This window comes from Pyxicephalus adspersus, chromosome 5 (genome assembly GCF_032062135.1).
Source record: "Pyxicephalus adspersus chromosome 5, UCB_Pads_2.0, whole genome shotgun sequence".
In the NCBI taxonomy this organism is placed as follows: Eukaryota; Metazoa; Chordata; class Amphibia; order Anura; family Pyxicephalidae; genus Pyxicephalus; species Pyxicephalus adspersus.
In genome coordinates this window covers 124,206,213-124,222,195 of record NC_092862.1, presented here as the reverse complement: position 1 = coordinate 124,222,195, position 15,983 = coordinate 124,206,213, and the positions used below count along the sequence as shown (strand labels likewise).

The window sequence follows — 15,983 nt, the reverse complement described above, 5'->3', positions numbered from 1 at the left end:
GTGCCCGATTTCAATTTTCACAAGCACAGGCTGACAGAAGATTATCGCTTTAGCTGCAGGTCAGCTTGGCTGGGCCACAGCTTTCCAGCTGCTGTAAAACTACAAGAACCAGCATACACCCCCCCCCCCCCAAAAAAAATATGGCCTGATTTATATTTTAAAGAAGTCTGGTCTGATGAAAGATAGGAGCTGATGCTGCTGACCCCCTTTTTAAAAATGTAGCTACCTACCTAGCTGTTTTGATCAGATGCTTTTGATACCCTTTGAGTATCTGACATAACCAAGACCGGTATGCTAATTATGAGAGTCAGAAACAGTGGGAACTGGAAATCTGCATACTTGTTCCAGATCAGTGATTAAGAATATTGAAGACAGAGAAACGGAATGGCAGCCTAGCAACTACAGGTGGCTATATTCTACAAGATATCTTTAATGGATTAGACATTCGGTTCAATAAAAACATAAAACAGAGCCCCAATTCTTTAGAAAAATAGGGAATTATTTATCAAGAATTGATTAATATATAAACTGATCAAGTATGCCCATTGCTTATTCAATAGATAAGCATAAAGGAGCAATCTCTAATAACTGCTAATCAATGGCAATGCTCCCTACATTTTAATGAAACTCCTATGCCAGTTATCTTCTGTATAAAATATTGGAGATAAAGGCCCACACCCCCCATTGGATGGCAGTTTCCAGATTCACTGTGGTAACCACCTAGTCAACTAATATCAAAGAGATATTTTTGTTTACAGTGGTCATGCACCTACTGACCAATGTATGGCCACCTTAGAACTTTAATGAAGGGTCAGCAATCACAGCTCCCATATCTTTCATTGCAGGATGCCCAGTTATAGAGAGAAAGGAAAAATAGAAAAATAAGGAAAACTGTTCCATCATGGGATCTTTTTTTTTTTTTCTTGAATCAGACCTGCTCAGCTATAGTAATGATTAGATAGTGCCATAGAATTAGTATTTTTTTGTATTCTACTTATGCTTAAATGTTAAAGGTTTGAGAAAACCAAAACATATAAATGCTAATTCAAAATTGTACTGAGCTTTAACATATGGCTATGCTTAGAAGCAAACAGTCATAAAAATAAACTTTGCAGGACAAAGGAAATGGTCATTTTTAGTGCCCATATACCCAAAGGTAAAAATAACTTTTTTTTTTTTTTTTTGCTCCTGGTGGATGATTGGTGCAGGGTGGCTTTAGTCACATGACCAACACATTCTGAAGTTAAAGGCATATTCTTCACTCCCAATTGCTTACTATAGTGGTGGAGATGTTTGGTCACATGTTCCTTTATACCCAGCATTAAAGATAATTTGCTTAGCCTGCAATTGCAAATACCAAAGGGAGGGAAACAAAGAAATGGCCAGTATATGCTGCTGGGGAGTAAGGCTTCTGTGTTTGTCCTGCACAGGCAATGCAGAAGTTCAATTGGTACAAAGTACTTTAGGACCCTTTATACCCATTAGTGCTCAACCATGCTGCAAAGAGACAAAGCCAGATATTCCCTTCATGCTGGTCACTGTAGTTACAGAACAACTAGAAGCTTTACAATAGTTTATTATATTCTTTTGGGTAATTTATCTTTTTGAAAACAATGTATGAATTTCTGATATTGGCACCTTGGAAATAGTTTTTCTAAATAACTTGCCCCTGTTTCAAGAAACAACATACCAGAAGCAAAATGTACAGCTTTTAAATATCAATCAGCTCTATACTAGGGAGCACAGTCTTTAAAGTTTAATACTATCTTGAAAACATCCTACAAAAAATTTCATCACTCTAGTTTAACGTTTTACCTTTTGCAATCATACAGCAGTTTCATGAATAAAAAACAGACATATATTTAAAAAAAAAAACAAACCAAAAAAAAACAGTAAAATGCTAAAGCTTGAGCCAAAACGAATAAAAATAACACCGGAACCAATGAACACGCCAAGATGTGTTCATTATTTAATGCTGAACTAAGCAGCGAGTGAAATATACACTCTATTTCATAGTTTACTTCTGTAACAGTTTATAATTTACTTTTTTGTGTTTTATATATTTTTTTTCCTTACAGGAGGCAGATACGCCAATGTATAAATGCAACTATTACATCCTTCACAACAATGACAAAGTTCACATTTATTTCACAGAAATGTAATGCCCTAATGCTCATCTATGCTGGGTAATTACAGATGCGGAGCACTAGGAGGCGCTCTGCACGAAGTCACTGTTTTGATGGATGGGATCCCAGATAAAATGTATGTCATGGATAAAACTATCTGAGAAAGAGCCTGTTGTCACAGGATTTACCTCCCCCCGGATACGCAGTGTAGGCCGGGGGGGACAAGAACACATTTACAAAGCACTCATGTCTGGGATCTCACAAGGGCAGATGATAAGCACCTGCGACAAAAAAAAGAAAAAATGTTCATGGTAAAAACACAAAATCCACAAGTGTGTGTTATTTCACGATTATTTCTCTTGCAGCAGGGCCGGGATGTTGATGTTCCAGCCTATGGCTTGACGATCGAAGCCGCAGGTGAAGAGGTTGCAGGTTGGGTGATCTTCGCTCCAGGCAGTGCAGCACACCATTCTGCGGTGGCCCTAAAATTTGGTGCAAACAAACAGAAGATCAATGTACAAAAAAACCAAGAATTTACAATACTTAAAAGATAAGCGGAACCCAGTGGGGCTTTCACCACACACCAGTATAAAGATCTTAGCATTCATGTAATGTAATATAACACTTAACCTCTATATATACAGGTCTCTTTAATGCAGGTATATTTCTGCTATGTTATTATCCATCTCCAGATCTAAAAGCATTAATAGGCACTTAGATGTCCTTTGTTCCAGCTTTACAGACTTTTGAAACCGATTCATAAGATAGAGACATCTAAAGCACCATGAAGACACCCCTACTTCTTACCGATTCTTGACTCACTGTCTCAGCTGTACGATTGACAACATAAAAAAGGAACAGAGATAAACGAAAATTGATGATAAAAAGATTTGCAATTTTATAGGGAAAGTTTTGAAATAATCCTAAAAATAACCTTTGTCTTGATTTTCCTATAATAGAACTGCACTTCCTAGTCATAGTATATGTCTAGACCAGTGTTGTTTTATAGCACTTATAACCTTATATGATAACCCAATGTGATATCTAAGACACTGCTGCCTCCCATGAGATTTGGTGATATCACTACTGTACTATTCATGGTTTTCCTTGGTGGATGTTTTGGCACAGGAAAGCAAAACTCTTTACCAAGATGGCCTATACACAAACAAAAACCCAGTGCAGAACATAGCATGGAGTACCAGTAACTGGTAATACAGCGTGGAGACCACAGGTACTAGTGATGACTAGCCCTTTCTCCTCTTCTTGCCTTTCGTTGGGCTCAATCTCCAGCATTCAATATCTCTTTAATGCCTCATGTGTAAAACTAAAGCAGTTTTCACGAAGTAACTTACTCATGTTGTCAGAGACATCTTAGGAAAACAATATGTGACATCAATGCTAAATTTGCAGCACACATAAAAGGGCCCTTACTAAGATTGGCACAGTTGGTGAGTGTCTGGTGAGAGGGTGAGGAAGCTACATGGAACAAGCCAGAGATGAAGCTTTGTGTTTAATTTTTCAGTCCCAATAATGTACCAAATCTTTAAGATGCATATTTGGTGATTAGGAAAAGACATGCCAAGTTTGATTTTATTTTATGTAAAAACTGAAAAACTGAATTGTGAAAATTGCTGTTGATCACAACTGAAAGCAGCATCTGTCGATTATGGTATTTAGTTATGATATGGGAAGAACAAACACTAGAAAACAACAAAAGGTATTCCTTTAGAAAAGGTCAATCATTTCTGTACAATCCTGAATAGAATGTAAAGTTAAGTGTCTGGGTAATGTAGAAAGGTAGTAAGACACATGGAGGAGAGAAGGCGAGGAGAAGGGGTGAGAGATTACATGCTTCCTTAGCTCAAAAATGTAAACCTATAATGGCTTTATTTCAATGTTCTCCTCTGCTCCAACAACAACATTTTAAGAAAACCACCTTACCTGTCTGTTGCTACGAGGAAGGCGTGCTAATCGAACACCCGACATGTCAAATAACCGAACCTGTCTGTTGTCATGTGGAAGGGCAATGATCCTCTGGCCAACAGACACGCTAATCCTAGGAAAAAGAGACAAGATTCCATCAGGAGAAATGTTAAACATTGGATAATGGCTGACAGCTGCATCAGAACTACCAAGTATGATTTTACACAATGCGATATTGGTGGTAAATCGTTACTTTGATTTCTATCAGACCATGGGTGCATATTGATATCAATATGTTCATATGCAAACCTCAGCTTTCTTTTAACTTGTGTAAAGTAAACAGAGTAGAACCTATTTCATTTTCGAATCACATATTATACTCATAATGCATGTACAGAACTGGCATTTCCTTTCCCTCAACATACCACACAGAGAAACTAAAAGAAACAAAAATCGGTGACCATTTCAACCTTCAACTTTGATCAACAGTAGCATTTTATGTCCTAATCTAATTCAAACTAACCCACTGCAGTCTAACTGTATACAAAAAACACATTTCTAGTGTAAAAATCTTTACTTGCTCTTCTATCAACTCGATGGGTCAACCTAGGACATCTGTGTAGGATAGGTAACGTCTGATTATTACTGGTAGATCAGACCCATTTCTTTTGCTTGAAAACATAATATAATCCAGGGTTATTCTGAAAATTATGATTGATTTCTCAGTATCCAAGAATAATTACAAAGCTACTTTGTTGTGAAAGTCTGCACAACAAAAACAGATAAGATCCAACAAATGCTGAGCCATCAAATTATGTCAAGCACTGCTGGTAAATGGAAAACCTAGTAACAGCAATCGTAACCCCATTACATTAATGTCTCAGCTCATTCGTTTGTCCTATTTCACACTTGTGAATTCTTGGCTGGGAAGAAAATGAAGAGTATTCAAATTTTATTTATATAAAACTGAAGGCTGGATCCATGTTGCTTCCTCTTGCAGCACTGAAAGGTGATTACAGTTTGTCTGGAACCACTGAGATGCATAGGGATGATAACAAAACAATATCATATTTAATCCTTTCTCTTTAGTTGTACAATAGGGCACTTGTTGTGAGGGAGGATACAATTCCAGGTTCCTGAAGCACAGAAACTCATTACAGAACTATTTTTGAAACAAAAGTTTCACTATCCCTAATAAAGGCATAGTAATAGCAATGTCTTGTCTATAAAAAGTACCTGGGGCTAAAAACAGACAGAGGCTAACCATAACATTTCCAAAAAAAACACTGATGGATGTGTGGTGCAAAAACTTCCACTGGCTTCTTGTCTACCTATGAAAAACAAACTCAACATTCTATAGATATAGACAGTCTGAAAATTATAATTTCCATTCGAAAAGACAACATAACCAATGCAAGGAAAAAAGATTGTCACCAAGTGACACCATTTCCAAGTACCCTATGCTGTTTATCAGTTTGTCTTAAAATATTATTATTCAGTATTTATATAGCGCCAACATTTTATGAGGCGCTGTACAATAAAAACGGGTTGCAAATGACAGACAAAGACAGTGACACAGGAGGAGAGGACCCTGCCCGAAAGAGCTTACAATCATCTTAATACTTTAAAACAGTTATTTTGCATTTACAGTAATAAACAAAATAGCAATAAACAAAAAAAGGAAATCATGTGCTGCCAGCATTCAGAGAGTCAGACCACATTTTCACATCTGGACCTAAGGAGTGCTGGATTATCGAAAGTTCCAGTTTTTTTTTTTACGGGTATATATGCTGTATGTATTTAACAGAAAATGACTACCTGTACAGTCCTTTAAATAAATGTTGAATCCATATTGGAGCTATACAGCAGCAAATAAATGAGAAGGTATGAGCAGGAAAGCACGTGCAAGCAAGACCCAACAGCTGATTTTGGAGCACACCACCATTAAAACATAGACGGAGCTGTGCTCTGAAATCCATGTCGGAAATCTGAAAGAACCAGCTTATCGATGGCTGGATTTTTTAAGGTCAACCTGTATTAGCTTTTTTGTATATTGAATATTGTTTTCAATATGCACATGTGTACCTGGATTTTTTTTATCTTCAATATTATTAATCAAATATTATTTTAAATATTATTAATATATGTTTTTACTTGCAACTTACTAAGTGATAAGACTTCTATGTACATCTACCCTCTAGGTGTGTAATATATATATATATATATATATATTATATTCCCTAGAGACGAATGAAGGCAGACTGTATGAAGATGAACTGTATACAGTGCTGCTGCCTGCTTTTTTTTCAGTTCAGTCACATTCTATTGAATTCCATAAAGCAGTGAGGAAAGAGTTTGTACATGCAGAGCTGTGATCCTCAGTAATACAAGAGGCTTCTTCTCTTGGGCTGTTGGATTGCGTCTTGAGAACAGAGTTTGTTAAGAAGGTAAAAGCATGTTCTAAGGACTTTTCCTTCTTAAAAGACTTAACATTGACATTTTCTGTCTGAGTGAAGTGGAACAATCCTCCTTTGTTGTATTCTGTAACAGGTAGGGATGAAAACAGAGATATTTCTGCATGCAGGGATTATTGCTGCAAGGAGAAAATACTTTGCAAGCTCATCAAAAAAAACTTACAGCAACTACAAACAAATACCATGCAAAGGGCTATGCCAAATGCTGCTCTATTTATAAAATACATTTTTTGTTTAAGGAAGAAAAGTTAAAAAAAAGAAAACAAAAAAAACATACTGTAAAGAACTTTACAAAACATGTTCCTTATACCTGTTTACTGCCGAGTCCGTACGGATAGTAGCAATGGGTGATCTCATGTTCTTTAAATCCCAGACTTTCACAGTACGGTCATCACTTCCAGACACCACATTGTCACCCACGGTGAACACAGCAGAGGTCACGGTGCTTTAAATATAAAATAGTGATTTATATTAACATTTAAAGTAACACTGTTAGTAAAGAATTTGTGTTCCTTGCTACCTGATTAAACAGACATTTCACCCTTAAAGCACACCTCTGGTCAGGCAATGGATAGTCACATACTTACAAAATCCTAACAGTAAATAAGCAACAAGGCCACATGTGAAATCTGAATCTGCAGGAACACTGGAGCAATTCATCCCTAAAGTTCATAACAAAGGTACTGAACTCACAGTTTAACCACACAACGGCCCCCACCTTGTGTTTACTGGCAATTGTGACTTGGCAAGCTTGCCTACATCTAAAAAAACATTAAAAGATGTAAGCTGTTTTATTATTGTACAGGTCCCAGATTTCAGAGAATTTAGGAATCTTTGAAGATGAGGTGTTACACAGTACCTGTGGCTACTGAATTCAGTAAGGGCCATGTACCCATTTAGTGTTTGTTACCTTTTTTTAAAACAACATTATCACCAACTACTAATGAACATTTAGACCATAATTCTCTGTAAAGTATTAGATATAAAAAAAATGTGTGCATTTAAACTGACAACCAATGTAGAACATATTTGTAAATACAAGCTTATGCATATTTCATTTTTAAAACTTAGAAATTAGGTTAATTTTTATTCAAGATCTGCTTTATGGATTGAAAATTGCATCAGACAGTAAATATTTTTTTTTACAGATATAAACCCCCCCTATACAGTCAAAAACAGAATAAGGGTAGAATTTAAGTAAACCGGGAAAATGTTCTAGTATCCCTTAACACTATCCTCTGGCTCTTTTGAACAGTCACAATTCTATATATTGCGGACTGCTCCTGTCTAAAATAAAGCACACAGGTATAAATTGCCATATGGTTCAGATTCATTCATGCACTTGACCATAAAAGTTGTTAGGATTCTTGCTCTTGTCTTCATGAAACATACATGTATGAAGCATCAATGTTTAGGTATGTTATACAACTTCCTTTATTGTCTCCAGTATGATATAGCAGTTTCTACCAACCGCCCCAATGCAGAGAACACAAAAGTTCCAATATGACAAGATCACTAAGCAATGTTATGAGACACCTGTACAGAAGCTACATTTTCAACCAAGACAATACTGAATGGTTATAATGGGCAATGAAAATCTACTACTTGTAAAGATCAGACCTGTATTTCCCCAAAAAAGAAATGTGCATAACGTTTCAAGATGAAATTTAGCCTACTTAGAATGCAAGGGGAAAAAAACCATGGCACATTTTCTGTCCGAAATCATCACATTAATTCAGGTTTGTCAGCTTATCCTTCCAGTGCATTTGATTTCCTGACACATGCCTTAGCAGGGGTCATGAACATCTATTTCGGTGAATTTTGTAATTTTAATTTAAAATGTCAGTTGTTTCTGTCATTTCCCCGGTACTGCGGGAATTTGATTTCATGTACCATTCAGTCTGCTGATTAGAGATTAGCACTATCCAGGTCACAAAGGCCCAATTTACGCAAGCCCTCTTAATTTAAATTGACATCAAATTAGGTTCTAATTAGGACCCGACCATACTGCATTAATGAGACAAAGTTGCTTAATGTAATTTCAGAGTGCGGCAACATTCCTCGTAAAATGATATGGCACCTAAAACCGTTCTGGCGTCCATTAACCCTCTCACAAGCGGACTGGTACATGCGTTACAATTGACCCTTGAGCCCTGTGTAAAACTATCCTCAAGCCTTTAACAAGGATTTGAGTAAAAGCGGAGAAATGTAGTAATTAACTTATCTGTCGTTTCTCACAAGGTTTCACAAAAAAAAAAAAAAAATTAAAAAAGATATTTCTGCATTATTGAATTTAATTTGCATACTAGAAACAATTTTTATATGCAAAAGAACATTTAGTACATTTTACAAATCATAATACGCAGACAAAGTTTAAAGGGTCAATCTGGCCAATAATCATTAAAGAACTGTAGTTTACTGAAAAAATGAGAAAATCATTTTAAATAAGGAACTATTAAAAAGTATAATAAACCTGACAAAAACAGTTAATTCAAACTAAGAAAGTCAAAACATAAATGAATGCATGCATGCATGTATGTATTGATGTACATATGTGGATATATATAGCAATGAGGAGGCCATGTTCTCCCCAGACCGTTTTACCTGGGTGCACCACCCGGAACTTTTCAGTAAACACCTGTCCATTTTTTGGTGGTTACTGAATAGTTGGGTCACAATACTACCACACACCTACAAATTCTTCCCTCCCAGCTTAAAAGAAATTCTGGGGAAATTACTGGAAAGTCTTCATTTTATGAAGAATATGGTACACTTAGCACTCTCTCTTCTATAGTTCTTTGGAGTGAATGGTAATGTTGTAAGGATGTGAAAGAAAGTTTCCATTTGCCCCTACTTTTGCTGAAAATCAAAATATTGAGGAGAAATTTTACCACCTAATTCCATATAACCCAGTCATTTAAATGATGTTCAGTTTTAAAATCTTTCACGTTTTGGGAGGTGTCATGATTTGTTTCCATACGTGTTGCTTTCAGGAACGTGAACTGAAATTATATTATAAAACCAGTTCAGATTTATTGATCGCTAATGAAATAATGCAATTACAGATATGGGATCCTACTTCCTACATGTCCAGTCATCTTTTGTAATGGTGTCATTTGGGGTCCATGTAATTGCTTGGTTGGTTTCTGTGTGATTGTGTATGGCTAGTATAAATCATCTCTTTCTCAGATCAAAATGAGAACAAATGAGAGAAGTTCAAGGTTATGCTTTATATAAAGTTTCAAAATTATTATTTTCCTAAACTGAATTCATGTATGTATGTATGTATATATATATATATATATATATATATATATATATATATATATATATATATATATATAGCATTTATTTCAAGATCCCCATATATATTTCTTAAAAAAAAAAAAAAAAAATACAGAGTATAGTAAACCAAGGTTTATTTTCATAGTTGGAACATTTTCCTTAATAATAAACAGAGAACTGTAAAAGCAGCTTTCAGTGGTAAAACGTTGGCACCAGTAATTTTTTGGCATAGGAAGTTTGATTAGGAACACAATGGGGCCTGGCACAAGAGAAGAGCACAGAATTATATCATAAATCATTGTATCATGATATATCAATATCAATAGAGAATGGTCAAACAACTTTGCTCAAAACAAAAATGGTTGTTGATCTTTATAACAGGTACAAAAGAAGTAAAGGAGGCAGAGACAGGCAAAAGTTTTTGGCCTGAACGTATAGAATCACATATTGCTTAGCTTACAAATTTAGCAAAAACTTTTTTAGATTTGGGCTGTACAGTAATTAAACATTTTAAGTTAGAAGACCGAAATGTAGCCACTAAGGTTAAGATGCCAATTTAATTTAAAAATGTAGTAATTGTCTTATCTTCAAATACTACACTTGACTGATTTGGGTATGGCAAGTCTCAGAAGAACAACTTCCTGGATGGCAAATAATAGATAAATAGAGAATGGGAAAAACACTCGCACAACTTAACACAGTAGGACGGTTTTAAATGAATCCTGAGTCAACAATGATATTCAAGCCAAATCAATTTGCATGTAAACGTTTAAGCATTATTTCCTTCACCGCTGTTAGGTTGGAATGCAAAACTACTTTCCTTAGGACACAGAGAGCAAATGTGATCAGTTTTTTACATCTGGCACCCATTTAGAGAAAAGTATAAGGGTTAACCAGAGGTTAGATTACATGAAAAAAAATGCTGGACATCCAGTGGACCATGCATTAATGGGATGCTATAAGACATTAGGATTTTAATAACTCAAAGGTATGACAAGCAATGCAGATCAATGGGGGAGGAAGAAAGAGAGGCAGCCACTGTATAGGCTGGAGACTCCTCAGGCAGCAGGTCTCTCTGGGAGTTTGGTACGATGCTCCTCTCCTCAGAAAAAAGATTCAGACTCTGCCAAACCCCAGCAAAACTCATTTATCTTGTCGTACGGAGCAGCCGAGCATGTACTTCCAGCTGACAGCGTGGCACTTTTTCACCACACACCACTGCCCGATCTGGAACATTCTGCTCCCTCTGTGGGTCTCAATCAACGGAAATACTGTGATGCTAGCACTCCTCATTAGGACTAACAGCTGTCTCCCCAGTCACACAGAGACCGAGAACTGTTTTGCATAACAATCTGCTGAAATTTCACACACACAGGGAAACAAAAAAAAAAAATATATGATGGGAAGGATGCTGGACCATGAAATGCTGATGCGGTATGATCAGTGTTGGCATTATGTCTCAAAGTTAACTATGCTCTTACCAGATAATGTCTGAAAAAGGTGTCGATGACAAGATCTAACCAGACAAGAACACCAACAATGCACCTTCTGAGCATCTCCAAAAATTGCTCAATATAAATTATGCTGTAAGGGAAGGAACATCTCAGTACCTTAAGTTATTAATACTCTCAGCAAGGTACTAGTAGAAGAAGACTGCACACTCATGCTAGATTTGTAAAATGTCAATTCTAAACCTTTCTTCTGTTAACAAAAATAGGGATATTGGTTGCAGCTTTACTAAAAAAAATGTCACTGCAGCACACCAAAAAAAAAAAATTCACCTATTTATTGACATTAGAATAGGACAATGATATAACAAATCCTCACTTCATCATATTAAACTAAATTAACATTATGTGAACTAGAAATAACACTTCTATTATATTATAGGAGGTCCGAGATTCTAAGGAAAATTTAAAACAAAGTTTTCATAAAAGTTTTCCATTTTATTTGCTAGGATGTGGACAAAATGTTAACAGGTACAACTGATCATTTGTTAACATAAAACTGTGGATGGACAACTGATACACCACTGAAGGACATATATGTAAATATTAGGTACAGTTCAGGCAGTTTTGTGATCAAAGCAACTTTGCCAGAGCATAGGCGAGTTGTTAACCTTACTTTTCTAAAGCAAAAAAGTTTAGTCTCCCAGCCTGCTCATTGGATAATAAAGGAGCTTTACCACACCAATGAGATTATTACTCCACTCTTTTATTGGCAGTACTATGTAGATGGATATTCAGCATCATCTAGTCCTCTCCTTCCCAGCTGAGCTGTCTCTGGATTGTCTTCTTCATTTATTGAATTACAGTTCTTGCAAATATGGAGACTAAATCACTTAGCTTCACAGTGTGCGTTACTACAGATTTCGGTTTTCAAGAACCAGGTACAACACCCTGCCAGCACCTCTTTTCCTTCCAACCAGCAATGCTCTGCCTGCATTAAACAGACTTTACTGAATGTCAACACTGAATGTAAAATTGAAGATAAACAAACATGATCATATTATAAGGACTACACGGATATACAAATTTAGAAGGTTGTTTCTTAACCAGGGTTGCTCCAGAGGATGATCGTGTTTTTTTTGAGCCAGGAGCAATTTGTGACTCTCAGGTCAGTTACCACTGACACCAATGATCTTTTTGGCTATCTGCAAGGTGACATTATTCACACTGTCCAGCAATGTATGAGGCATACTTTCCACTACCACCACCACCACCACCAATGTATTGTGAGCTGGGAGAAAACAACCCCACTCCTTCACAATCTCTTATTTATATAAATTGCCACTTAAAATATTTTAGAAGTATATATTTCCCCCCTAATCAACTAAACTAACATTACTGATGAATGCAGGTAGCTTGTTCTACTGTACCCACATATATATGCACTTGTCTACCAATCGTTTTCTGGGCACCTCATCATAAGCCCAAGCGCATAAAAGGCACCAACTTCACTCCAGTTTGAGATGAAACCATGCCCTTGGTTCCACTATAATAATTAGCAAATATATTTATTTATATTAAAAAGAACAGATCATGGGACTTAATAGGTAAATGAGGGGAGGCTCAATTGTCTCAAATTCTGAAAGTTAAGGTCCTGAATTCTGCCTAAGACTTCTATGAAAGTTTCTTCTAGAGGCACAACTAGGCATCTGCACTATACCAGTAAAATTAGTTTATTCAGTGGTGCACAGGTCAAATGCTACATTGGAAGATATATTATCACTTACATTATTACCAGTAAAAGCAACATTTTCCAGGTTGCCGTTCCGCATGACCTCTTCTTTACCTTGTAAGCACCAGTCGTATTAAAGTACAGCACACGTTTTTTTATTCTCATGAGGAGATACTAAACTTAGGCGAATGACAAAAAGTTTAAATGAATAAAATGCTTGAACCAAGTGACAGGAGCTAATTAGTAACTTTACATCAAAGGACAAATCTCATCAAAACACAAGCTTGAAAACCATCCGTAAAAAGGAACAGGGTTATATTTGAACTCAGAGGACCAGAAGATATTGATTGGACTAATAAAGCAAAATTTGAATGAAAGATCCATGGTAATGAGGCAATTACTGGCACCTCTGATTCAATGGAAAGGCTTTCCAACATGACTTCTAAATAGCTGTCAACATTTTAAAATTAATTTTCAGGGACAAGCTGAATCATATGGAACATTTTCCAATACTGAAATTTGTAATATGCCTAATAGCTTGATAGATAAATGCCTGACAGCTTATGAAATGGTATATCTGGGCCCATCCTGTCAACTACATCTTTCTGGTTCACAGCGTAGTATAGGAGCTTCTTTGGCATTATGGGAATTAAGCCTTTTTTCCTTGTTGGGTTTGGAAAAGCTTTGAGATGCAGTTTTCACATCTTGCAGCTCTTCAGCTTTGTATTGGCCATGAGGACTCAACTCACCCAACACAAAAGTTTTGTTTCTATATTGTTTTAATTGAGGTTGTGTCATGGCAAGTGGAGTTGTAATTTAAAAGGACATTATAGTGTAGTATAAGTGGCAGCCTATTGACTTCATGTTGTAGTCCAGCATACACTGCACCTCTAAGTGCCTAAAGACACCAACAGCAAAAACAGTGCTGCTACAGTGGAATCCCAGGCTATTCTTACTAGCACAGCTTCAACACTTCCAGATGGTGTTGGATCCTGACAAAACCCTCCAACCCCTCACGTGTCTACTGGCCCATCACCATGATCGAAAGCTTCTCATGTCAAACGAAAAATAAATTAGGTTCCCAATAAAAAGCCAATTATTACACAGATACACCATTCCAGGCCATAGGTTTTCACCTATCTTCAGCAAATGTCAGAACTCTGCCTTCCGAACAGCCAAGAATTCCTCCATAAAAGCAAAGTTTTAGATATATGTATTAGAAAAAGCACTCTACAACTGTAGGTCGCTATGACAAGATCAATAACTTTTGATCTGATTTATTATTCCATATGATCAGCCTGTATAAATAAATGTATTGGTCCATATAAAGTAGTCTCTTTCCGAATATTAACGTTAAGATCATTACAAAGGACAAGAGGGGGCTCTTTGTGCCCTCAGGAAGTAGTTTCAGCAACTACTACAGATTGTTTTAACAAAAAGCTGGATGCTTTTCTAGACGCAAAGAATATAACTATATGAAGGCTTTAAAGTAAAGATAACAGAGACTGTTGATCCAGGGAACACCTTATTGCCTCATGTAATCAGGAAGGAATAAATTTTTCCTCCTGTTGGAGCAAACTGTACCAGTTTTTTGCTTTCCTCTGGATCAACTATGTCCATGGGGTTTTATATCTGGTATATGTTTTTTTCCTTAGAGGTTGAACTTGATGGACTTATGTCTTTTTACCCTATGTAACTACGTAACATTGTTAGCCATTTTTTTGTGTTTAATATATATAAGTATATATAGATAACATTTATATTACAGTGAACTTGCCTATCTGCTTAACAAATGTAATGAAAGCAGCCACATGGGGAGTACGATATTTTGCGGGTGGCTCTTTAACACTACTGATTTGCTAATAGATGTCGGCCATTTACCACTTCTAACTATCAGGAATATTTTTAACCACACCCATCATATGGCATTATGGAATAAAAGTGCAGATCTTTTCCCCAACTTTCTGGACCACAGCATGAAGAGAAACCCAAACCCTTATTAAATTACAATATCGTCTCCCGTTTTAGCCACTGGCAGTGCTGGGCAATTATCTTATAACCATCTTCTATCTTTTACCTCTTTGTTAAATCTAACTCTGAAAATGTATCTTTTACGTTTTCATTTTGCATAAATTCTCGATAGCAAAATCAAATCAAGATTACATACATAATCATTCACCGCCTATGTCTTTTCAATGGCACTTAAGGAAGATGTCATGAAAGGCACCTTATAAATGATGGACACATCTACCTGTTCGAATGGTAAAAGTGATCAGTGAGAGGCCGACTTTGCTCATCTATTGCAGGCAATTTTATCTCAGACAGCTACACAGATTCCAAAATGTCCCATAAAATAAATGAGTTGTGACAAAAATTCTAATGGAAAAATGAGCGACGCACATTAAAGCGCCAGCAAGTGAAAAGCAGATGGCAAAAATGGGGGATTGTGGGAAAAAGATATCAAATTAAAGTCAGAAAGAAGAATAGTAAAAGTACAGGAAAAGAAATTAATTACTGAAACAAATGGAATGGCCTTTAAACTGATCAGCAAAATAGCAGAGCACATAATATCATATTTGACTTTACCAGAGACCCTGAAAAGTTTTTTTTTTTTATTTCTGTATTTGTTTTAAAGAGGACCTGTCACATTTAAACTGCAAAAAGCTAGTTACAATTGGTGAAAAAAAAAAAAAAAAAAAAAAATTGTAAATGTATTTATGTATTACACTGCTATATAAATAGCCCACCAGCCTTCATAAAATGTTTAGACTGTTAAGACTGTAAAACTGCAGTCTAAGGCTGCCTACAAAACTGGAGACCTGGTATATCAAAGTAGTTTTAGGATTAAAAGAAAGAAAAGAAAAAGAAAGAAATACAAGCCCAAGTGACCAGACCTTTATGTACATGTAATATTAATATTGAATATTGATCACTCAGTGGGCCTTCTGGGAACCCAGCATTAAATGCTTTGCCCCACCGACAGGGTGCTTTATTA

The 15,983-nt window shown here is 36.1% G+C and overlaps 1 protein-coding gene across 2 annotated transcripts in view; it reads right to left on the bottom strand.

Annotated features, from left to right (window-relative positions):
* Window positions 1-1,199: 1,199 nt before the first annotated feature.
* WDR37 (WD repeat domain 37) overlaps window positions 1,200-15,983 on the bottom strand; it is a gene marked incomplete at its 5' end in the record, with an annotated part of 44,768 nt that continues 29,984 nt past the window's right edge. For both annotated transcript variants that reach the window (XM_072412628.1, XM_072412629.1), the window contains 3 exon segments: window positions 1,200-2,608; window positions 4,068-4,182; window positions 6,834-6,968. In XM_072412628.1, the coding sequence (XP_072268729.1) occupies window positions 2,477-2,608; window positions 4,068-4,182; window positions 6,834-6,968 (382 nt within the window).